This window comes from Cervus canadensis, chromosome 8, assembly GCF_019320065.1.
Source record: "Cervus canadensis isolate Bull #8, Minnesota chromosome 8, ASM1932006v1, whole genome shotgun sequence".
NCBI lineage: Eukaryota > Metazoa > Chordata > Mammalia > Artiodactyla > Cervidae > Cervus > Cervus canadensis.
In genome coordinates, this window is record NC_057393.1 from 74,733,921 (window position 1) to 74,760,049 (window position 26,129).

General features: G+C 42.3%; 1 protein-coding gene across 1 annotated transcript; it reads right to left on the bottom strand.

The window, feature by feature from the left end:
- Positions 1–132: 132 nt before the first annotated feature.
- Positions 133–25,663, bottom strand: ZNF365 (zinc finger protein 365). The gene is made up of 5 exons (XM_043476864.1): positions 25,334–25,663; positions 22,915–23,670; positions 8,475–8,655; positions 3,642–3,679; positions 133–2,918 (listed from the first exon to the last, which is right to left on the bottom strand). The coding sequence occupies exons 2-5, from the start codon at positions 23,655–23,657 to the stop codon at positions 2,663–2,665; spliced, it is 1,218 nt and encodes a 405-aa protein (XP_043332799.1). The 5' UTR covers positions 23,658–23,670; positions 25,334–25,663; the 3' UTR covers positions 133–2,662.
- Between the last annotated feature and the right edge of the window lie 466 nt (positions 25,664–26,129).

The window sequence follows — 26,129 nt, forward strand, 5'->3', positions numbered from 1 at the left end:
GATCAAGCTAAGCTCTTAAGAAAACTTACAGGTATAAGATCATGGTGTTTACATGTACAATGAACAGCTCATTCATGAAGAACCAGCTTGGTTCCCCAGAAACATTCCAGCTAGACAAAACATACCAACACATTAGTCATAAATATAGTTTTATTATTGTAATATTTCATAATCTAAAAACCTTTATTTAAAATCCAGGAACAGAATATTCCAACTTCCATACAACAAAATGACCCTGCAGAATACCGGAAAACAGTGTCTAAGTAGTCTGAACTTTTCAGTTAAGAATCTGTAACCCTGTTTGGGAAAAGAGAATGAAAGCAGGTTGAAACAAAGACTTCCTCCTTACAAAACAAATAATAAAATTAGATCCATTCTTCAGTTTAAACTCTAACATGTTTTCCTAGAAAACTTTGGTGACTTCTTAAAAAAATCAACTCTGAGGTTGACTACCTATGAGGACAAAGAATGCATTTAAAAATAACACCCAAGTGGGACATGGCACAAGGCCCAGGCCATGGCAGGTAAATGGGATATCCTTTAGACTGAGGTGGCTTGCATGTTTCAAAACCAAATTTATGTCTCTAAGGAAGCACAATATACACAGTGCATTTCCTTATATAAGGATCAGAATTTAGTTACAACTTAAAAAAATTTTAATATAATAAACCTTAAAATCATTTGTCTTGCATAATGTCCACAGAGTAGATACGACATTACAGTGCTTTCTGAAGATCACTGGGTACCACTGTCAGAGAGAGCTGTCATGCCCTCAAGGCATATTAAATGAAAACTGAAAACGTAAGTTACATTAAATAAAATGGGAGAAAAATTTGGCTTATACTACCCTTAAAAGCAAACTGCTGCATTACACACACACATTATGGGACAAAGAGCATGCAGTACAACAAACCAGTCAGATTTTTAGTATGTAAAAGGTAAGTGCAGTCATGATATAAACATCAATAATAAATAACCTTGGAAGAGGTTAATTCTCCAAATAAATAGTTATTTTAACATTACAGTTTTTACAGTGTTATCCTAACAGTGATATTCACAGCAAAGTTTTTTACCACTTGATAGCTGCCTATACACCACGTGAAAGGCCTATCCCCATGAGTTGAAAGTCAAGTGAAAACTCAAAAATCAACATTTCACCATGATAGGCTCAAAGTATTTGTATAAGTTACACTTTTCAATTTACTGGCATTTTATGTAATTGCTTCGTTACCTATTTTTAACGCACTGCTAATCAGATGCTTATTGTAGTAACAATCATAATCCTACTAATGTTAACTAGGTTAAGCTTTAATTTCTAAAATCAGAGAATTCAATTTACATAAACAATATATAGTTTAAAAATCACCCACCACCAACACACACCTTTTTCATGAGTATTTAAAAATAAGTTATTAATATACCTGACATATACATTTTGCATTTGTTATACATATATGTATATAGTTGTGGACATAATTGTTCTCGTTTCCAAAGGAATGTCAGCACTTATAAACTCTGCAGGAGACCTGATGATATTGCTAAATTTTAAAAAGTAACACAGAAATTTATTCTTGAAGAAAACTGTAAAGCAGGAGTTTCATGACAGATGGTTCTTTATGGAAACAAAGGCCATTTTAGGGAGCCAGAGAGGGGAAGATGATTTCAGATTCTGGATCCCGCATGCACTGTTTATTTCAGAAATCACTTTAGAGAGCCATATACAACAAATACATCAGATACTTGGCTGAAAGGTAAGAACGTGTATTTTAGTCACAAATTGGCACAGAAGCAGCAAGAGATGGAAAAGTCAGGCCAGCAAGGAGAAAGTCATGCCTATAGCTGACAGAGAGGTTGCTGACAAACCCCCTGCCCGCCCCCCCTGCCACCGCCCCGGGGAAGCAGGTCTTAGGAAAGAGCTGAGTAACTTCTGTGGTGTCTCCGGGTGGCTTGCAAAGCACTAAATGTGTGGTCCACTGGTATCCAACCATTCTGACCCTGAATTGCTGACGGGTGCTGATCATAAAGGTTTTACTGTCCTCCGCAACCTCAGAAGTAGAAGCAGCTATTAAGATAGAGGCTGGCAGCACAGTCTTCAGAGTACAGAATACTCAGCCAAGGAAGAAAGCAGAGAGGCACCAAAATAAGAATGAAAATACATCCAGGGTAACAAAAAACCTGAATTGAACAAAACGGAAAACAGTCTGTCGAGATGATAACTGAAGTCTAACGGAATGAGTCCTTGAAGCAACCCTAACACTGGAATCTCGATTAACCAGAATTCTCGGGAAGACAAGAAGCTTTATTTTGGAGGCTCCCAAATTAATTGAGGGTGAGGTTAAAAACAAAAATATTTTTATTTCATAGAACTTTACAGGGCCAATTATTTTAAGAGCTGGAGCTAGCTTCATTTTACTAAAACTTTGGAATAAGACTGATTTCATTTTTTTAAAAACAGTTCTGTAATCTGCCTCCTGCTTCCAAAAGGGACTTGTAAAAAAGTCTGGTTCACTGAGATTCCCATTTGTTAAATTCTGGTTAATCCAGGTGCCCATATTGACATGAAATATGTTTTATGATGCAGTGTGTCCAAAAGGACACTACTGATGGCCCCTAGAACATATTTCCCAAAGCCCAGTGATGTGGTTCAGAACCACCCACCCTTTTAGATGATGTTCACAATCGCTGTCGGCTTTTTTTTGGCCATTTTGGGTCTGATGTTGCCTTTCCGGCCAAACCCCAGAGGCTCCCCTTTCTTTGCTGGTCTGCAGAGTTCTCTTGGGGACTCGGTCTGCTCATGCAGGGACTTAGCAGGCTGCATGCTGGCTCTGTCATCCTTGGCTTTTTTCATCCTTCCCTTTGGATGGAAATGGGTCTTGAGATCAGGGTGGTTACACACAGAATGCAGGTGTCCTCGGCTTCTATAGATGGTTGTGGGAGGAGGTAGATAAAAAGAAAGATTTAAATCCTTAAAAGAATAAAAACTACTCATGGCACAATCACTCCTACATGCTAAGGTGGCAATAACGCTACCAGTAAAACAAGTAATATATTGTGTACTGATACTTTTCCTTCCATATTGATACGATGGCCTTCATGAAAATGATCTCATGATACTAAATTCCCAGGGAGATATTACTAGTCTTATTTACCAGTGATAGAACCTGAGGCATGGAAAACCTAAATGACTATTGAGGGTAACACACAGTGGTCTATGGAGAAGACGAGACCAGAACCTATAACTTTTGACTATTTAAGTGACTTCTAGGGGATTCAAACAAATCTGTAGTACAGCTATCATAAAGTATATGATTCACAGTATAAATTTATGTATAAAATATATATCAGTGTGCACACTACATTAATAGCACTATAGAGTTATATGACTACACTGTAGCACAATACGAGAAAGTTCTATTACACAATACTTTAAAAAGACTCCTGTAATACCATCATACTGCCATATACTCATAGACCATTAGCATAAAAGTCACATCCACATTTTTAGAAAGGTAAATAAACAGGTAAATTTTCACCTGAAGCTCTCAAATCCATTTATATTATAGATACCATAAAAAGTGCAACAGGAAGGTATATTATGCAAACATTAATCAAATGGTCTAAGTATAAAAAGATATACATACAGGCATTTGGGTTTCCTATTTGAGGAGATATCTGTAAGCTGAAGGAAAACAAATAAGACAAAATATTACTTCACTTGTTGGGTTTGGTTTTATAAAAATCCTCCTTATGTTTTTAAGAAACTGTATTCCCATTGAGGAAGCCAGTGACGGTTATCAGGAGCACTGCCCATGGCACACCCATCACTGCAGTGAACAAGAATGGTTCGTTAAAAAAAAAAAAAAAAAAAAAGAATGGTTCGTGCTCAGCTCTGCTTACTCAGGAAGCCTCTGTGGCTCCCTGTTCTGAGAATTCCAAGAAGCCAGTGTCAGCAGATCTCAAAAATTTCAAAAAGTTAAACAGCCCCTCAAGAGAACAACATTTGAAGAAACATGTTTTTAAAAACTGGAATGATGTGCCATTATTTCTTGATTGATTCAGGCTGTATTTGCAGCTAATTTACACAGCTACAACCGGTCACAGCGTATCAACTAAAGGGGAAATTGGCACAAAATGTTTATTGCCTAAAATACATCATTTCTAAAATGAGAGCATAGGAAAACCCAACTCCACAACTGTCCTGAGGCCATCTATCATTGAGATAATTTTCCACTCTCAGTGAAATATCTGCATGCACTTTTGTGGCTGGGCTCAGAATACCATTTGAAGAATAAATTGATAATTATTACTTTGTGCTCCAGATGTCACCAAACACTTTATAAGCAAGTGTATTTTTAGTGTATTCCCAAGCTTCAGTTCCCAACCTCCCGCATGCAGCCTTCAACTAAAAGAAGTGCTGTCGCATGAACAGGCAGACTGACAGAAGAAGAGGGTGACAAAGAGAATGCGGAGGAAGGGCCATCTAGGCCCAGTGTGGCCAACATCCACCCCCGCTATACTCAAATCACCCAAAAAACCAAACCTGGAATAACAGGATCTTCCTCCAAGTTTTCTGTATGCAGCTTAAGCCACAGACAGGGGAAAATCAGAAAGATTTCTTAAACAGACTTCTTGGTGCCCAAGAAGGTGAGATGGAATTCCTGCCTTCTGCCTTGGGACACAATTGAATGTCACATTATTGCCAACCCTGTCCACGCTGGCTGGGTTTGGCATGGGATTAGTAAATGTGAACAGAAAAAGGCACCTTCCTTGCACGAGGGTCCTGAGGTCTTGTAATATACAAAGAAGCGGGAACAGACGGCTCCAGCAAACACCAGACTGGCAGCTTCTAGGAACCCCGGAGGCATCAGCATTTCTACTCTCTTTCCTCCAGTCCACCCATGCCCCCTGCTCCAACTGGCTGAGCTCCTTGAACGGATTTCAGTGCATCTATAAACTGTACAAACTTACAGGGTTTTTCTTCCTTTAAATACTTTCCCACTTAAAAAAATCATTATTATTGAGGTATAACAAAATGTTTTCAACTTTATGTGTGTATGTAAACATATAATGTGATGATTTGCTGCATATGTGTACATAATTCCCTTTGGAATTCTATTCAAAAGTGTGTGTGTGTGTGTGTATGTCTGCACCTGCAGGTACACACACACACATGTTCCCTTACTGGGGAAAAGGCCAACAGTGATCTGACAAATTATGAGGTTTGTGGGTGGAGGTGGTGCCTGTTATCACAGGCACCAAAGAATTCCCTCTGCTCTCCTCCCTGTGAACACAAGAGGCCAGTGTTCCTTCTGGATCCACAGCTATAGGCAGATAGAAATGCTCTTCCCACTCAGTCAATCCACCTACCTCCATTTTCTCCTGGTCCAACTACTGTCTTTTTATTTAGGGAGAGAAGGGTATGCCGATGGGTATCAAGAGAGGCCCTGGTCAACATTTCTGGTTGAAAAAATATACAAATAACCTTGTACTGAGAGCCAATCTAAGTACTTCTAAAGCACAAACATGGTGTCTCAGGTTATGACAGGTTTTGGGAAACTGGAAACCTAGCCCTCCTCCAACTTCCCTTTCTGTATATACCCAACTTTTTAGGCCAAAACCATGAATTCATTCTTGACTCCTCAGTTTCCCTCACCAGCTAAATCTAATCCTTCATTCAGGCCAACTGGTCCTGTCAATTCTCCTCCAAGAACATACCCTATACCTTTTATTTCTACTTTGGCTCTATCTGAGCTGCTGTCCCCTCTCATCGGCCACAGCATAACCCATCTCGCATTCTTGCATCCCTCCATCAGGTCCCCCAGAGCAGCAGAGTGATTCTGCTAAAACATAGATCATCTCCTACTTAAAACCTTCCAACGGTTTTCCCCTGTGTGTGATGGAACAGATCCATACTGCTTATACGACCAGGAAGCTCCTGCCTGATCTGGACCCCTCCTGCCTCTCCGACTTATCTCCCGCCACTCAAATGTGCCAAGCCCATTCCCTCCTGAGGCAGCTGCACTTTCTATTTCTCTGCCTAGAATGTTCCACTTCCAAATTTTCCAGAACTGCCTCCTTGCCATTCAGGTCACAGTGCAAATGCTGCCTTCTCAGCAGGGCTTTTCTCGAAAGCTTTTTGCTAAAGCTAAAGTGACCATCTCAAACATGTCATCTTACTTTATTCTTCATAGCAGTTACTCACTATATGCAATTATCTTCCTTATGTGTTTGCTTACTGTGTGTCCCTCCTCCGAGACCAGGGACTTCATCGATCTCGTTCACAGCAGTTTCCTCAGCACCCAGTAAGCGATGCATCCCCAATAAATATGGTAATGAATTACTGCTAGTACTAATTTAGCAACCTGCAGGAAATAAATGCAATGCTTAAAATAAGATTATCCAAGCTATTTCATGACCTTCTATTTGAGCAGGTCTGTGAGTAATTCTGGCAGATGGTATATTAGGTCACTTTGTGTCTAATTCGACAGCATGTTTCAGAGCATACAGACAAATTATCTGAGTAAGCACATTGCATTTTTAGAAATCAGCCAGGTGAAAAAGAACATAAATGCTCAAGGGGATTAATGCCGAAACATTATTTCAGAAAAGGTGCTAATTGTGAGGGGGAAGGAAAGTTTTCTAGTGCACAAAAGAATCTTAAGGCTAGAAAGAATCAAGTTACACATCAATCTAGAAATGTCATTACTCTCTAGAGGAGTAATGAGAAAAAGAGGGAAGAGGAGAGAGGGAGGGAGGGAGGCAGGGAAGAAGGGAGATGAAGAGGCCATGTTGTTTCTGCAGAGCAGCCTTGGTGGAAATGGGGAGAGCCAGCCAGGCTGGGGATGGCATTCCCCAGGGTTCTGGAGGAGGGAGTTTAGGTGCTGGGAGCTGAAAGTTCTGCTTCACTCTGGGGTGCACCCGGACAAGAAGCTCTCCCAGGCAGAGCTGAGGCTCCAGAGGCCTGCACCTTCTCTAAGCTGGACCAAACAGGTTACTACAGATATGACCCTTAGCTTATCCTGCGAAAAGTTTCCAAGTTCTTCCATGTATCCACAGCCACAGATACACAGAGAGGCCAGACTGAGTAGTTAAATTACATCAAAGACATGGTAAATGTATTTTATTATGAGAAATAGACTAAGTAAAAAGGAAAAATGGTTTTAGGATTCATAGACTGTCTCATAACATGGCACATTATGGCCCAGAGTAGAGTTGAGAGGACTATACGTGAAAACAGGGGAAACCACATCTGCCCATTCTTTCAGAAATCAAACAGCTCATCCTTGACACCTCTCAGGGTGATGTGTGCTCCCTCCAAAAGTCAGTGATCAAGCCCTACTTCCTCCTTGACTTTGTACTTTCCTGCTATCTGTGTCTCTCCCTCTGGTCTTACTTCTTTCATCAACCTGCATTTCATTTCGTTCCTCCTTTGTTTATTTAATCATGTTTCCTGTTAAATCTTGGCTTCCAAATTGCTCAACCTAAATTTTTCAATCAACCAACGGCAACCTTACTAATCTTTTGGTTAGCATAAATGTTTCCTATTTTTCTTATCCTCATTTCAGGGTTAGTAAAAGAATCATTTTTAAATCTTCTGAGAAGATGGTAAGGGTAAATAAAATTCAATTGATGATGAAAATGTTATAAATAAACCACTTTAGGTTTTCAAAAATCCATTCTTTGGCTTTGTTGTTTATACCATGAAGGAAACTGTACAGAGGGTAAATGTGACCACCCACATCCCTCATCTGAAGCGTGCTTATTTGTAAACCACCCACCTCCCACCCTCCCTCCAAAGAGACCAGGTAACCTTGATCAAGCCACTCATGAGAGTTGGACCTTCATCTATATTCAGGGTTCTCATTTGGGCTCTGGGGATCTCTTAAGTCCCTGCAACCATATGTAAAATTGTATGCAAAATCCCATTATATAATACCACTGGGGAATTTTGCTTAGTCTTTTCGGAAATCTACTTAAAGAATGTTTCACCTACAGAGACTACCAACAAGTGTTTCCCTTCCTATTAAGGGGGGGAAAAGTGATTAAACCTTTCGCTAACTAAAAAGCATGAAAGTTTTCAGATGATTCCTTGATGAGCTCAAAAACAGGATAATATTAATAACTTCCTATCCACCTGACACATGATTGGGACAAATGATTTCTTTGGATACTTCAAACTGTTATGCTGCAACATAAAAGTACTTCTACCAAAAAAAAAAAAAAAAAAGTACTTCTACCACCTCAGCCTAATGTGGAGTTGGAGGTGAAGAACCGGAGATCACACATCCAGGGTCTCACTTACTCCCAGGTGTCCTAGACTCACCTGTATCACTTCCTCAACACAGGTGTGGCTGGGGCAATGCTTTCAAACGATGTCTAGAAAATTCCTGCAAGTCATTCCCCAGCACCTTTTCCTTCTGTCCCTGGCCCCACCTGACAGATCACCACCCTCACTCCGGGCCTGCAGGGCTCACCGCGTGCTCTTGGGAGTCCCCGCAGAGGCCGGCCCCCTGCTGGCTGTGATAGTACTCCAACTGCTTTTCCGCCAGCTCCACCCGGTGCAGCAGATTCTCTATGAAGTCCTGGAGCCGAGCTTTTCCTTGAACCTCCTTCTCAGCTGCTGTTTCCAGGAAATGGTTGAACGTAACCACCTCTCTGCAAGGCAACAATGTCAGAACACAGAATGGAGAACTGAGACAGGAACTCATTCATTCAATGAATATTTACTGAGAGCCTCCCTGCCGGGCACCGCCCTATGAAGCATGGCCACGTGTGTTGTGCTCAGTCACCTCAGCTGCGTCTGACTCTTTGCGACCCCATGGGCCACAGCCTGTCAGGCCCCCCGTCTGTGGGATTTTCTCAGCAAGAATACTGGAGTGGGCTGTGAATTCTTTCATTCAACTCATATTTACTGAGAGCCTACTATGTGTCAGGCACTGCCCTACATAGTATGGCCGTAGCCATGATAGAACATAAAATTACATTTTAGTGATTGATTGCATTTAGAGGTTACATTTTAGTAGAAGATAGTCACTATAAAATAAACTTATGTCAGTTGGTGATAAGTGCTAAGGAGGAAATGGAAACTGGGTGCAAGGGAACAAAGAGTGACAGAGGAAGGAAAGGAATAAGAGATCCTGCAGACAGCAAAGTCAGAACCTCCTTTTGGATGGGGCAGCGTTTGAATGGACACCAGGAAGCAAGAACAGCCAAGAAGACAGCTGGGAAGAGCACGCCGGATCCTCAGTGGGAACATGCAGAATGGTCTGAGGTACAGAACAGAGCGGGGGAAGGGGAGAACAGCTGAGGCCGGGACCAGGTAGGGTCTCACAGGTCAGCACGAGGACTGTGATTTTATTATGAGACGGGAAACCACGGGCCACTTTTGAGAAAAGTTCTGTCCTATATTTTAAAAGTCTGGCTATTAGGGAAGAAAAGACTACAGGTAGGGAAGTACGGAAGCAAGATGCCACACTGAGCACCAGAGCATATAAAATAGCATATGTCCAATAGTGTATTTTGAGTTAAGAATGAAACAGTCCCAGAACTGCCATCTTGAGGTAGATCCAAGGTGTGTTGGGGAAGCTACTGTGGCTGACATAGGAGAAGCAATGTGCAGGCTGCCCCTCCCTAAAAAGCTGAACAAAATACCTTCATCTACATAATTCATTGTGATTCACAAATCCAGAAAATTTTTAATAACTATATTACTATTATATATCTTATTTCTAATGCAAGTATGAAAATAATACTTCCCTGAGTTACAACTAAATAAGTTCTTTACTAAAAATTCAAACACATTAAATAATGTAGAAATAAATAATGAAGAAAATATCACCTAAAATCCCATCATCCTAAGACCATCACCATTTACATTTGGTAATCGTCCTCACAAACATCTCTACACACACACACACACTAATCAGCAGTACCAGTAGGTGTACAGTACCACAATTTTCTCATTTGATTTGCCTCACTCAGTAAGAAATCATGACGATCTTTTTGGCCATCCTCTTTGTGTGTTGTGTCACACCCACTGGAGCAAATGAATTCAATAATTTCACTACTTGTTGGATACAATATTTATGTGTCTTTGAACTCTCAACCTTCAAGGAGTGATCCCTCATTTTTCTGGCCATGTTCTACTCATGCAGAACCAAGATTCTAAAGAATCTGATCATTGTCCCCTAAACCTCTTTCATTTTAGATTAACAAATCCTATTTTTTTAATCTAACCTCAGGCATTTGTTCTAGATAGTCAATTAAATTCCATTCCTTCTCCGAATCTTCTCAGCCTCTACTTGATTTTTATTTTCTGCTAAGCTCCATAATTTCTTGAGAGTAGAACTTCATGGATGTTCAGCTCAGGAAGTCAGTTTCACAGGTCTCTGCCAAATAATTGGTGGTGACTTCCCACTCCTTTATTCTGTACAACTAGTCAGGAGGCCACTTTTACAATTAGTAATGACTTTTCTCTCACAAATATAGTACATCATACTTTGCCATACTGAAAAGTTTCTGATAGTTCCTACAGAGTCAAGCATCTCTGCAAAACTTTCAGAATTATGTATTTATATAAACAGAAAAAGAGACTGGTTCTAACAATGCTTCACTCCAAAAACTGCTCACCAAACTTGTTCTATCCTACCCAGATCAAATATAAACTCAGAGCCCATAAGAATTCCATTATCTTTCAGTAGCTAAGAAGTATTCACATATAAGAAGTAAGAGTCCTTTTGGAAAGTTCTCTTTTGTAATTAAGTTCCAATTTTATTTCCAGATGTTTCCCTATGAGCCCTGAATAGAAGATGTACACTTTCCAAACTGTTCAAGCCACAGAGAGAAGCCAATTTTCAAGTTCTGCTGTCATTTGCCTTTGCTCTGCCTCCTAGGTGAGTCACAAAAGGCTAACCGGCAGCAAAACAGTGAGGGTCCATTCAGGTGTCACATCCAGCCCTGTCATGGTTCTTAGTTATAGTAGAGAACCTTTGGATGGAACATCTTCATACGGCTCAAAAGCACCACCAAAAACAAAGCCCAGGAAATGGCTACTCCTTCCTCTTTCCAAAATCAAGGCTTCAATTTATGTGGAATCAAGCCCGTAATAAGAGTCCTCTACATTGAGAGTGATATTCAGAATAACTGACTCTTGAAGCATCTCCACACTGGTACTTAAAGGAGAAACAACTAGAAACCCACAACCCTCTCACCCACCAAAACCGAAAACGTAGGAAAAAGAGCCAGTGTATTTTTTCAGTTTATTTTGGTTTAAATATTTACTATATTTATCTCATTACAGAAGTATTTCACATTTATTATGAGAAATATAAAAAGTGATCTATGGAAGACCCAACTGAGCAGAAGCTCAATCAGCTTTTTGCTTTAACTCCATCATTCAATACATGACACATAATACTCAGTAAATATTTATCATAATCAATGTTTAAAAAGGACAAAGAAGAAACAAAATGTGACCCATAGTCCCATAACCCAGAGGTCACTACTGTCAACATTCTGGGGTATTTTTTTTCCAGTCTTTTTTTTTTTTTTCTTTGCATATTTACTATTCTTGGGCTCTCAAGCTATACAGTTTAGACTATAAGACATCAGTATTTGACAGCTTAATCCCACAGGATCAACATCTCAAAAGCAAGAAAAGAAATCTGAATGCAATGCAGCTTATGATTGTGGCTGTATTTTTACATCAAGTGATGTTTTATAACTGGTTTCATATAAAACTTTTTTATTTCATATAAAACTTTTTAAAACATTAATGCCACTAGTTGATTGTGGAGTGTTATGTCATGTTGTAAAAAAGCAGGATCTTTTTCTAACCTCCCTCATCCAATTATCTTGTGCCCTAAAGCTAAGAAGTTAATACCCTTTTTTCCAAACAACTTGGCATCAATACTAACCTAATTTCAGTTTATGGATGTTTCACATCAACTAAGAAAAAAAAAAATGATGATTTAATTCTAAAAGAGAAGTTACACGAGAAAAGGGCTGGAGAAGTTCATCATACTGAGACTGTGTGTGGGTATCTGTATTAGATAAAAACAGGAATAAAACCTGGTGATTAACTGTGGAATAATATGTGTGCACAACTTCACATCCCCCTTTTCACATCCTGTTCAGTCTGGATTAACAATATCCAGAAACACTCTTACTTCCCCAAGGAATCTTGTGAATTTCCTGAATGAAAAAGAAAGAGCTTTTAACTACTTTGCATTTGTACTTTTTCAAATAATTATACTCCTAACAGTAAAAGATCCACTCAGTGCAAGACAGACCAATGGATTTCAATGGAGGGGCGGAGGAAATGTTTGTTCAGTGGTGTGGTTTCAGATTCCACACTGCAATTAACCTTTGAGAAACTACCAATTGTCAAGCTTTGGCACAGTATCAAAGCAGAATAGCCACCATTCTCTCAAAAGGCTATTAACGTACCTCTCCACTTTCCTACTGCCTATCTGTGTGAGACTAGATTTCCTTCATCTACTTCAACCAAAACAACAAATTTGCAACAGATTAAAAGCAGAACTAATGAAGTTCAGCTGCCTCCTGTTAAGCCAGACAGTGAAAGTATTTCCAAAATTTCGAAAACAATACCATTCTTTTCACTAAACTGTTTTGGGGAAAATTGTTCTTTGAAATATTCTCATTGTGTAAAACAAGTAATGGATTAATATTGTTGTTTTTATATGAATTAATAAGTGTCCTTTTTACTTTCCTAAATTTTAATTTTTAATATAGCAAACCTTGATAGATAAAACTTACACAGAGAGAAGTTTCTTGGGGTCCTCAGATGTTTTAAGAGTGTAGGGCAAGTCAAGCCAAAGAGTTTGAGAACTGCTGCCACGCCATGTACAGTTCAGTTCAGTCGCTCAGTCAGGTCTGACTCTTTACGACCCCATGGACCACAGCACACCAGGCCTCCCTGTCCATCACTAACTCCCGGAGTTTACACAAATCATGTCCATTGAGTCAGTGATGCCATCCAACCATCTCATCCTTTGTTGTCCCCTTCTCCTCTCTCATTCAATCTTTCCCAGCAACAGGGTCTTTTCAAATAAGTCAGCTCTTTGCATCATATGGCCAAAGTATTGGAGTATCAGCTTCAGCATCAGTCCTTCCAATGAACACCCAGGACTGATCTCCTTTAGGATGGACTGGTTGGATCTCCTTGCAGTCCAAGGGACTCTCAAGAGTCTTCTCCAACATCACAGTTCAGAAGCATCAATTCTTCGGCGCTCAGCTTTCTTTATAGTCCAACCCTCACATCCATACATGACTACTGGAAGACCCATAGCCTTGACTAGATGGACCTTTGTTGGAAAAGTAATGTGTCTGCTTTTTAATATGCTGTCTAGGTTGGTCATAACTTTTCTTCCAAGGAGTAAGCGTCTTTTTATTTCATGGCTGCAGTGATCATCTGCAGTGATTTTGGAGCCCCCCAAAATAGTCAGCCATTGACTGTTTCCACTGTTTCTCCATCTATTTGCCATGAAGTGATGGGACTGGATGCCATGATTTTTTTTCTAAATGTTGAGTTTTAAGCCAACTTTTTCACTCTCCTCTTTTACTTCTTTATCAAGAGGCTTCTTAGTTCTTCTTCACTTCCTGCCATAAAGGTGGTGTCATCTGCATATCTGAGGCTATTGATATTTCTCCCAGCAATCTTGATTCCAGCTTGTGCTTCCTCCAACCCAGCATTTCTCATGATGTACTCCACATATAAGTTAAATAAGCACGGTGACAATATATAGCCTTGACGTACTCCTTTTCCTATTTGGAACCAGTCTGTTGTTCCATGTCCAGTTCTAACTGTTGCTTCCTGACCTGCATACAGATTTCTCAAGAGGCAGGTCAGGTGGTCTGGTATTCAGAATTTTCCACAGTTTATTGTGATCCTCACAGTCAAAGTCTTTGGCATAGTAAATAAAGCAGAAATGGATGTTTTTCTGGAATTCTCTTGCTTTTTTGATGATCCAGCAGATGTTGGCAATTTGATCTCTGGTTCCTCTGCCTTTTCTAAAACCAGCTTGAACATCTGGAAGTTCACAGTTCACATATTGTTGAAGCCTGGCTTGGAGAATTTTGAGCATTACTTTACTAGTGTATGAGATGAGTGCAATTGTGCAGTAGTTTGAGCACTCTTTGGCATTGCCTTTCTTAGGGACTAAAATGAAAACTGACCTTTTCCAGTCCTGTGGCCACTGCTGAGTTTTCCAAATTTGCTGGCATATTGAGTGCAACACTTTCAGGGCATCATGTTTTAGCTCAACTGGAATTCCATCACCTCTGCTAGCTTTGTTCATAGTGATGCTTCCTAAGGCACACGTGACTTCACATTCCAGGACGTCTGGCTATAGGTGAGTGATCACACCATCGTAATTATCTGGGTTGTGAAGATCATTTTTGTACAGTTCTTCTGTGTATTCTTGCCACCTCTTCGTAATATCTTCTGCTTCTGTTAGGTCCATACTATTTCTGTCCTTTATCGAACCCATCTTTGCATGAAATGTTCCCTTGATATCTCTGATTTTCTTGAAGCGATCTCTAGTCTTTCCCATTCTATCGTTTTCTTCTATTTCTTTGCACTGATCACTGAGGAAGGCTTTCTTATCTCTCCTGGCTATTCTTTGGAACTCTGCATTCAAATGGGAATATCTTTCCTTTTCTCCTTTGCTTTTTGCTTCTCTTCTTTTCACAGCTATTTGTAAGGCCTCCTCAGACAACCATTTTGCCTTTTTGCATGTCTTTTTCTTGGGGATGGTCTTGATCCCTGTCTCCTATACAATGTCACGAACCTCCGTCCATAGTTCATCAGGTACTCTTTCTATCAGATCTAGTCCCTTAAATCTATTTCTCACTTCCACTGTATAATCGTTAGGGATTTGATTTAGGTCATACCTGAATGGTCTAGTGGTTTTCCCTACTTTCTTCAATTTACGCCTGAATTTGGCAATACCATGTACAATGCATGCTAAGTCACTGCACTCATCTCTGACTCTTTGCGATCCTATGGACTGGAGCCCACCAGGCTCTTGTGTCCACTGGAATTCTCCAGGCAAGAGTACTCGAGTGTGTTGCCATTTCGTTCTCTAGCAGATCTTCCCAATCCAGGAATCGAATCCGCATCTCTTATGTCTCTTGCATTGGCAGGTGGGTTCTTTAATACTAGCGCCACCCAGGAAGCCCTACCATATACACAGTGATCCTAAATCTCAGAACTCAGACGAGGGTGGACAACACAGGCTAGAACCCTGGTACAATGCAGCCAGAATCCCTAAATGTATTTATTCCACTATTCAGTAACTCAGCAAACATTTACTGAATGCTGCCAGGTATCAGGCTTAGTGCAAGGGCATTTATGAACCAGTGGCCGTCCTCATGGAGCTTACTGTCTAACCAAGGGGTCAGTCAACTTTTTCTGTAAAGGGCCAGGAAGTAAATATTTTAACCTCTGCAATTCATATGGTCTCTGTTGCAACTATTCCAGCCTGCCTAGCACAAAAGAGCCACAGAGGCTGCGTATCAATACAACTTCACTTATGGACACTGAATTTTGAATTTCATGTAATTTTCAAAGGTCATGAATTATTATTTGCCTTTTGAATTTTTTTCAAGCATTCAAAAAAAGAAAACTATTCTTAGCACAGGGGCTCCACAAGAGCAGGTGGTGGGCTGGATCCAGCTGTGGTAAGGCAGACTCCCCACATAGTGGGGAAGCAGACATTAAAAGAAACAAACATGAAGTTACAAAGCTGAATGTAACTAAGAAAAAGAGTAACAACATGATGCTATCAGAAAGCAGAGTAAAAGCCCTGTGGTTTTAAGTTCTCAACACTGACTCAGAATACAGTGCAAAGCTGGAAGGCCAGATGAGAAGATAAGGGCAAACCTGAAATTCAACCCAGGTGTGGGTGCGGACCAGCTCTGGGAAAATTAACTGATTCTAGGCTGCTTCCAGCCCTATTTTTGACTTATTATTTACTTATTTTTTTTAAAGGTTAAATATGATTGAAATCAAGATTTTAAGCTTCAATGAAAAATACTTTTATTTAAAGCAATATCTGATACTAAAGGAAAAAGATACCAGTATATAGTATAAGGAACTGGCCTGAAGCTCGTTATCATGCTGAATGATTTGCAGACCTAGAAATCTGTCGGTATCCTGAGATGCACAGGGGTTCAGAAACAAACTCTAGAAGGAGGCATGAAGGGAAAAAGTCCCTTCAGTACAAAATTTTATTTAGAAAGAAATATTTGTTCACTCATGCACTCATTCACTTGCAGGATAGCTGTAAGCTCTAAAACATAGGTAATAGTTCATTTTACTACAGATTGAATCCCTTCAGTTACTTCTTCAGAAGTAGGTTAAAGATGGTTTAATTTCAGAAAAATCAAAGATACACTGTCATGTGAACAACACACTCTAGAAGCAAGTGCAGAGACAGAGGGAAATGCATGTTAACGCTCCGTGGTGTTCACTGTGATTTTACACGGGCAGTGAACTGTGTGTTGTTAACGAGGGGCGGCACACTGATCATATCACCTGTTGTAATCTACTGTCAACAAACCATTTCCAGCTTTCATGGCCATCCTGAAAGCCTTCGGTTCACCTCGGGCCTCATAAGGCACATCACCTCCTCTGTGCTCCAGCGTTAGTTCACTCCCCTCAGCCTCCAAGCCAGATGCTTACTTCCGCACATGCTGTTCCCTCCACCCGGGTCCCTTCCCAGGCCCCCTCTTAATGATCCTCAGGCTCCCTAAATGTGGGCTAGGTGATCTGCTGTGTTCTCCCGCAGAACCGGGGAGCCTGTCACAGTCCACACTCTAGGGACTAGCTGCGCCGTCGACGCCATGAACCACAAAACCAGGGACTTCGGGGTCCTGGCCTGCTCCTTCACTGCGATTCCCACAGCACCCAACGTGAGACCAGAACACATCAGGGGCTCCACAAATTTCTGCTGAATGCATGAAATGTGTTATTAACAATGCCATCTTTAGTCAAAATCTTTAACTGACTAAAAGATTCTGAGGTTTCTTTGTCTCTTTTTCCTGACAAGTACTGGGGCATAAAACAAGTAAGTGACCTACAACAAAGGTACCTGCTACAGAAATAGAGGTGGGATCTAAAATTGATGCCTCTTTTCCATTCTTAAACAACACTTTAACAGCTCCCATCCCAAGGGCAAAGCTCTCCCCAGTTATTTAAATTTCATTTTGCATTACTGATTTATGAACCTCTTCAGAGGTATACGAAATGGTAAAAATAGCCCTGGTTAAAAATAGCCTAGCTATTGATCACAGAGCACCTCAGACAGACGGTAATGTCACCCATGAGGCAAATCCTAAAACCAGAGCCGACTGCCTCCAAGTGCTGGAAGCCTGGCTGCTCGCTCAGAGCTCGGGGTCAGCTCCTGTGTCCCCGGCGGGGCCCACAAGGTGGAATCCACACCTGCTACACGTCAGGAGCCACATCACATTTCTACTCGGGTCAGCCCTGGGCCTCATCTTTCTTTTATGACCTTCTGGAACACACCAAAAAGAATACAATTCTAATTAAGGACTTTAAAAAAATAACTCTAAGAAGAAAGTCAAATTATTCTTATTTGCTCTAAGTAGATCAAAACCCCATCCTAAGCCCCTCAGTCCAGACAGAGAGGGTGGTAGGGGAAGGGAGGACAGACATAAGAGACACATCAGGGGCTCCATAATTTCTGCTGAATGCAGGAAATGTGTTATTAATAACTCCATCTTTAGTCAAAAATCTTTAACTGACTAAAAGATTCTGAGGTTTGTCTCTTTTTCCAGACAAGTATTGGGGCATAAAACAAGTAAGTGACCTACAACAAAGGTACCTGCTACAGAAATAGAAGTGGGATCTCTTTTACAAAATTTGAAAATATGGGGGGTAGTCCTCCAAATCTTAGCAGAGATCTAAGAGGGCATGTTTGACATCCTGTTTTTTCCTACATTAGTCTGTAAGTCTGCACGGAGCACAGCCTGCATAGAGAGGACTCCATTTACATAAATGCATTAAAACGTGGAGCAGACACCTCCCTGTCCCACCGAACTAACATCTAACATGATTTTTCTAAGCCTGCTTCCTAGCTATGGGTCAGTCTGGAGACCAAGTTGCCCGCTCACTACTTTAGTTGATCAAAGATGGGAAAGATGGTTCAGCTGTGCAAAGCAAGCTACCAAGTCAAACTTGTCTTTCTAAGGACAGCATTCTACAGCGAGCTCTGGATAGAAACCTAAGTGGACATTCCTAGCTCAAGCCACCCCTGGATGTCTCTTTCTAACACACCCCTCATGATGTTTAATGACTTACCTGCTCATCTATTCCTGTCATAGAAGCAGGAGCTGGACTCCTCTGGTTATCACTGTATGACCAGAACCTAGAACAGTACCTGGCACTCAATAAAGAATTGTCTTCTGGCTGACACCAGCCTGGGAAGAGGACAAATGATGCAGGAAGAAGGTAAAGGTCATATCTATGGCAGCTGGCAAGGGAGCAGTATGGAAACGACATGGAACGATAAAGAGTCCCCCTCACTGCCATCCAAGGCTGGCAGTGGCACATTCTCCACCCTGACTGGGCATGGACATCTACAGGGTCAAGTTCACAGCCCCTGTGGTAAGCTAGAAGTCCTGAGCTGGTGTTCCAGAAGCTTCATATCATAACTATACTGATGATGCTGCCATTCCCCATTTCCCAACACTTCTGATGCTAAATGATGTCACCCTGCCAGGCCTCTCAACACAGCAGAGAAGTAAGCCCATTCCAAAACAGGCCAGATTTGGTATTACCTAAGTCTTGATGCTCTGGGCAAATATCCCATTTTCAAAAGTCTGGCTGAGGCACAGTGAATTAATGGAAAAGGGACTCAGCAAAGAGACAAGAAATTTGGGTTCCCATTTCAGCTTTGTTACTAAATTTTTGTCCCTGTCATTGTGTTGTTTCAGGCTTTATTTCTGACATGTGGTTTCTCCAGAACTAAAAGTACACAGTCCCCTCAGGGTTCATCTCTAACAGTCACCTCTCTGATGTCCTTCAATGTCACTGTCCTCCGACCACCAATGCAAATCCCACCCTTCCTCCTCACTCCTCAGTGTGGCCTCAACACAAGGGAAAACCCTTTCTCTAATGTTCATCAACTTGAAACCGTGGTTTGTATTTAAGTACTGAGTTTGAACATGGATATGATTTATTCTTCCTATGTAGTATGGAAGCTTCTTAGGGAAAAGGACCAAAAATTTTATGTCCCCCCCAACTCCCCACACACGCCTAGCACATCACAGGTGCTCGGTCAGGGCTTTCCAACCTTGCTAGCACGTGAGTATGCAAGTAAATTTACGATTACTGCTATTACAGTGATGTTCTCCGAACCCCAGGTAACCAAATCAGCCAGGAGTCAGCTACAATCCAATCCATGTCATCTTTCTAATTAAGGGATACCCTACTGCAAGGCTGCCCAGGGTCGATTTACCTGATCACAGACAGTGCTACCTACAAGCTCTAAATATTCTGGGACAAGTAAATACAGTATCTGTTTGCATAAGACTTTTAAAGTTGCACAGACTGAAAACAATGGGCAGTTTCTTTCCTGGATGTGCACTCCAGAAATGGAGACACCTCTCTGTGGAGGTACAATGAGACTCGCACAAAGTACAAAACTCTGCCAATTCAAACAATCTCTGTTACACAGCATACAGGTGGCTTCTATATCCAAGTTGATTCAGCCTATAGAGGCCTCAAGGCAGAATCAGCCCTTAAGTCTTTTATTTCAGTATGAAAAAAAGGATTTTTTTTTTTAACTTGGGCCATGCTGTGCAGCTTGTGAGATCTTAGTTCCCAAACGGAGACCAGAGATCAAATTGTGCCCTGTGCAGTGGAAGTCCAGTGTTTTAACCACTGGACTACCAGGTAAGTCCCAAAAAAGAATTTTAAAGTTGAGGGGAAAATCCATAATCAAGAGAACCTCATGTGAATGTCAAAATACTAGAGGTCTGCTTATTTTTTAAACCAAATCTACCATCTGTGTCTTAAAGGGTCCCTGGAGTTTAAGTCCATTTCAAATGGGACTGTAACAACCTGCTTTTTCTCACAAATGAGCCTTGAGAGCTCAGGAGACCTGGGTTTGATCTCTGGGTTGGGAAGATCCCCTGATGGAGGACATGGCAACCCACTCCAGTATTCTTAGCTGGGAAATCCTATGGACAGAGGAGCCTGGCGGGCTACAGTCCATGGGGTTGCAGGAGTTGGGAGACTTAGCGACTAAACAATAACAACAACAGACAGGAGAACACAGCTCCTGGTATGTTCATTGGGCAAGCAGAGCCTTCCATATAAGCTCACCTCTTTCCTTTGGTGGAAGGCCCAGCACTGTGAGGGAGTGGTGAGGAGGGAAGGAGCATGCCTGAGCCAGGCTGATCTGGTCAATCACCCTGGTTTCAATAGCATGACAAATGGACAGCTGGCTTGCTCTGCCCCCCACTCTGGGGTGGAGGCTGCTGGCTACAGTTGCTCTCTCAGACCAAGAATTCCACTGTCCTTCCTGGAAAGAACACTCTTTCAGTCCTATTTTATGTAAAGAAAGAGTGATTATTTGAGGCATGACTACAGAAATTAATGGGACAGGCCAAGTGAAGGCTTAACAAAATGAAGACTTTGTTCATCTAATGTTTAAAAGTTTAAGGCAGTTTCACTAAATTTTCACTTAAAGTGGTTTTTGTTCTGTTTTGGTCACTGCTCTTTTTCCCCTGGTAGTCCAAAACTGTCATGCTAAAACTCAACTCATAATTTACCCTTAGGTATACACCCCAAAATGTGAACAAAGATATATGTACAAGGACGTTAACTGAGATGTTATTTTTTAATACCAAGAAAATGGAAGAAAACCCATGTATTCCTCGGTAGCAAACGGATTGGAGCAGTATGTGTCATGTTTCCACCGGGGAAAACACAGTAACTCTATAAGTGCATATAAAGTATGCACACAGGAAAGGTCCATAAGGATATCCACTGACCTAAACAGTGGCTGTCTCCAGAGAATGGGGTGGGGGATACCTGAAGAGGAGATAGGACTTTTAACACATACAATTTTGCCCTGTTAAATTTTATTTTTATGAATATATTTAGTTTTCTAATTGGTCCTCTGGTAACAGCACTGGATTAACCAGATATAACATATTATCACTGCTGATTCATGCGTGGCCCACTTTTATTTAAGTTATTTGACCAGTTATTTTTTAATAATAAAGCACCCTCGAACACAAAATGAAAGTTAGATCCTTGACAATAACCTAGGTCTAACCATATGCTCCTCCCTACCATTGTGTTGTTTTCCCATGCTCCAGGCCACCACCACCCCAAAGCCCATCTCCTTTATTACTTGTGTACTTAATAAATCAAACACAACAAATAAATAAATGCACACAGTTAACTTGGTAGCCTTTTAAACTGACTGCTCTCCCATCAAACAGAAATATCACAAATTTAACTCCATGGTTTTCTCTGCACATAAAGCAATGCCATCTGCCGTTTTTTCAGTGGTGCAGTCTTAGTCACCCTTGGTGCTATAGCAAGTCAAGGCACTCACTTCCCACCAGGAAACACCAAGAGCCAAGAGGGAAACATTTTTCAAAGGAGATCATTTCCATAGAAGCAAAGTAAATCAGTGGCTGATTCAAATCTGTCCTCACTACATGATTTAAATAAGTATCTAGTTGAGCAGTGCAGGCTTTTTCTCCAGGCAGGCGGTAAGCATTTAGTAATAGCAAGTGATGATCTCTTTAATACATAGGGTTTCTCAGCCTCTTACCAAGTAGAGGAAGCTTTAATTACTACATTTTAAGAGACAACACCAGATAGAAGAGTGCCAGAGGACAAAGAAAGCCTGAAATTAAATCAATCTGTATAGCACACCTCAAATTATTTGAAAACCTTCCTTTTAGGCTGTTTCAGTCAATCAATTTTTACCTCCTTTGGTTCTATGAATTCTGAGCCTCCATTTAAAATTAAATCCAACATTCTGCATTTGGGATATAACACTGCATTGTTACATATACTTTTCTAGTTTGAGATGAAACCATACTTATTGATAAGGAAATGCTTTTCCAAGTATGATAATTTTTAAACTAATAGCTTTTCCGATCACCTGTAATTTGTAAAAACCAGTGTCAACTCTGCAAGCAGGCACGACTTAGTCTAGTATTTTACAAAAAGAAAATTCTCAAACTTAAATCATAAAAGTATGGCAATCTCAGATGCTTCCTCTGGGTTTCCTCATGTCTGCTTCTTTGAAATAAAAATTATTATTAATAGATTCTCAGCTACTAACATTTAATTAACACGGACAGGTAATACGAAATGGCTAAGAAGCAAAAATCATTTACATTTAGACCATATTTTTATATTTGAATAAGACAACATCTCATGTTCTTGATTTTAGTACATGGAGATTGTCAAAAAGACAGAAAGGGGGCCCCAGCACTCCCTTTCTGCCTTCCCATTCAACTCACTACCCCTACCTCCCCACCCCCTACTCCACACACACACACACACACAGACACACACACACACACACACACACACCAGGAATGGATCCCACCATGGACAGAGGACACTTTTAGTAGACATTTGTTGTAGTCTATAGTTTCTAAGGTGAGAAGGAATGCAATATTTTGACTTTCAGGTTGCTGAGCTGGAGACCATAGCAGAGACAGTAAAGAGAACTAAAAGCCTTGTGTCTCCTACATTTAACTACATCAGTGGGAGACTGCAGCAAGGTATCTGCAAGCAATTAAAACCAAACCATGCTTAATACTGGAATGTAACTTGGAAGCGGGTGGGAAGTGTCTAAAGCAAGGGGGCTAGCATCCATTTTCAACGCCACTTACTCTTCTTTCCTGAGAAGCTCCTCTTCGGATTCCATCAGGCGTTGCTTCAGGGCTGCGATCATCTCCACGGCCACATCCACCTGTCTGTTCAGGGCCCGCTCTCGTCTCTGAACTTCCTGCTTCTTCTGCGTCAGTTGCACAAATGCCGCCCGAATTTCCAACAGTTCAGCAGTTTTCTGGGCCAGCTCTTTGGTGAGTTTATCAATCCTCTTCTCTATGGTCCTGTCCACAGCCTCGACCATCCGACTGAACTTTTCTCTGACATGTGCCTCGAAAGCTGCTTTGGTGTCTGAGGTGGGCAGGCCCGGACTGGCCCTCGGTGCATCCGGCGAGTCTGCACGTAGGTCCACTGTAGCGTAGGTCTGCACGTAGGACACGGGCCTCTCTGCCACCATCTCGAATGGCTTCCTGTCCTTGGAGTGTTCGTGCGAAACACTATACAAGTTAACATAGCTCGGTTTCTGTCTTACTATGTTGCCACAGCTCTGCAATTTCCCCTGTTTCGGGGCCTCGGAGGAAGTGACCAGGTCTGTGTCTTTGAGAGATGGAAAGAGGCTGCATTTTGTCAAGAGGGTTCTCTCCTGGTAGCTGTGACTAAATTCCAGATGGGCCCTCAACGAGGACAGGCTTCTAAATCTGGTATGGTCCCCACACCTCGGGCAACGGAAGGGCAGGCACACAGCGACATTCTCAAAGGACTCCTGCCAGGGGTAGCTGCTTTCCTCAAAGGCCTTCTGTTGCATTACTCTAAAAGTCCTGGGCGGGGAGAATAAAACAGGTAGTTTGCATGTCTGTTTAAAAAAATGCTACTGAAATAATTGTTGCTGATCTCCATGGGGACAGAGGCTTTGAAATTCCAAATGACTTTTACACATAATAACTAATTAAAATTAAAACCTACAATCCATGGGCCAAATCCAAGAACATTCCACTCATTTCTATATTGTCTACTGCTGCTTTGCACTAAAGGATGGAGGTGAGTAGTTGAGACGGAGGCCCTATAGCAGGCTAATTCAAAATACTTACTACTTTTTGGTCTTTACAGAAAAAGTTTGCCAACCCCTACTTAAGATTAAAAAAAAATAGGTATCATTCCCTTTTCACAGATAAGGAAATTGGAGCAAGGAGGTAAAGCAATTAATCCAAGGCCAAATGGACAGTGTCAGATTCCCACATGGAATTCAACTTTCCTGCCCTCCAGAATTTAGTACAGTCACTGCAAAAACACGCACTATTTTACTGAGGACCCTGATGAGCATGAAAACAAAAGAAAAAAAGAGAGAGAAACTCAAGTGAATTGTAAAAACAGGTCCTAAGACAGCAAACTCAGCAACCTTCCTCAAGTGAGGAAAGGTATCACTCAAACTAGGTGCAATGGCATTAAGCGCACAATCAGCTGAAAAATTTTCAGTCTGAGATTTCTGCCCTTAATTTTATTTTTAAATTATTGCTGTGATGATTTAAATCAAAGTGTTATCATAATAATGATGCTCCTCTAATACTCCAGATTTACGGAAATCTGGAAACCCAGTGTATCAAATACTAAGTGGGGCCACAGATAAGATTTTACTAAAACAGTGTTCTGGATGGATTTGTCTCCACTCTGATCCTGTTTTAACATGATGACCTCTAGGGTGGCCAAAGTTTGAACCATGTAGGTAACAGCATAACTCTTTTAGTTAAAGGGAAGTTCTGATTTCCTCGTAGAAATTTATTTTCTTGGCCCTAGCAACAGATGGCTGCTAGCAGCCCAATTCTACAGGCAGTGCATACCTAGTCCCTCCAGGAATGGTTTCTTAAATGTAATAAGCACCGGGCCCCAAAGGGAGGGAGCCAAGGTCTTGGCTAAAAAGTACTATTATTGGGCCCTCAACCTCTTTGAAAGCAGAGGCGCCAGTGGTCCCCCCACAGTAGACAAAGCTTCCGTGTTAATAAGCCTCTGCCCCCAGAGAGGGGAACCTCTTCCTGTGCTAGAGCAAGCTGCGTAACCACGCGTATTCTGGGGGCAGGAGGCCAGACGTGAAAGAAGGGGTACTAGAATGCCAGGGAGCAATGGGGAAGGAACGGCATCCCCGGATGGGGAAACCGGTGCTCAAGCGCCCCGGGAGTGCGCAAGGTTTCAAGGGCCCAGCGGGGGCCCCAGTTCACGGGGTTTGCAGACAAGCCCTAATTTCCTCTGCCTTAAGCGCGGCAGGCTGGAAATGAGTGTGCCTCGGGGGTCCCGGCTTTCCCCGCCCCAGCTCCTCTGCGTGCCAGCCCGCCGGTGCCAGAGTGGATACGTGCGCACACGAGTGCCCGCAGGCGGGGGCCGAGATGCCCAGCTCCCCGCCGTGGTGCGGGACGGGACCTGCTGCCCAGCCCGGACGGCCCCCTCTGCCGCACCCCCTGGGCCGGGCCGCGGGCGCAGATGCCCACTTACCCGACTTGTTGCTGCAGCTGCTGCTGCCGCCACGACGGTGCTACTGCTGCGGGAACGAAGCGGTTTTCAGCAGAGCCGTAAATCAGGCTGAGCGGGCCTGCTCTCACCCCCCGCGCACCCCCGCGCCGGGACCAAAGCGGCTTCCAGGGCGGAGCGTGGCGCGTGCCAGCGGGGGCGGCGTGCGCGGTTTCCGGGACCCCGCGCGCGGAGAGAGCTTTCGCCTCGGGGGTCCCGGACCGCCGTGGTCCCGCGGGGGACACCCCAGCTCTTCCCGGCTGCTGAGAGCACCGTCTGCCCTCTCCCAGCCGCGGAGCGGGATGGGGCTCAGGATTCCACTGACATCACCGGGAGAAGTGCCGGGATCTCTTTCCCCCTCCGGGGGAGGAAGGGGGAAAGCGTGCCAGCCTCTGGAGCGCTGCGCTTTCTGCAGGCCCTGGCAGGGTTTCTTTGGACTTTACAGTTACTGGGCAGCGGGAGAGTGTGCGTCAGGATGAAGCACGGCCGGGCATCTTCTTTGAAAATCTGCCAGCAGGAAGATGCGGGTGTATATGTTAGGACCTCTTCATTCTAACTGACATCCCGGAATAACTAGCCTAGACACTCCACCTTGACCTTCCTAGCGGAGTGTGCTGGTGCTGAGTTAACTGGCAGAACTAAGTCTAGAAAAGTATACGGGTTGTGAATCAAGAAACGAGACCCCTACCATTCGCACTCCAGTCTCTGAGATGCACCCTCCCCCTGTCCCCCCAGCAGAAGTGAAGATTTCCCATCCTAAAGAGAGGTTTCTTTCCTTCTA

Coding starts and splice junctions, on each gene's coding strand:
- ZNF365 (XM_043476864.1), bottom strand. CDS start 23,657: ATGCAACAGAAGGCCTTTGAGGAAAGCAGCTACCCCTGGCAGGAGTCC. Junction 8,656..22,914: donor GAGCTTCTCAGGAAAGAAGA/GTAAGTGGCGTT, acceptor GTTGCCTTGCAG/AGAGGTGGTTACGTTCAACC. Junction 2,919..3,641: donor AATAGGAAACCCAAATGCCT/GTATGTATATCT, acceptor AACCATCTATAG/AAGCCGAGGACACCTGCATT.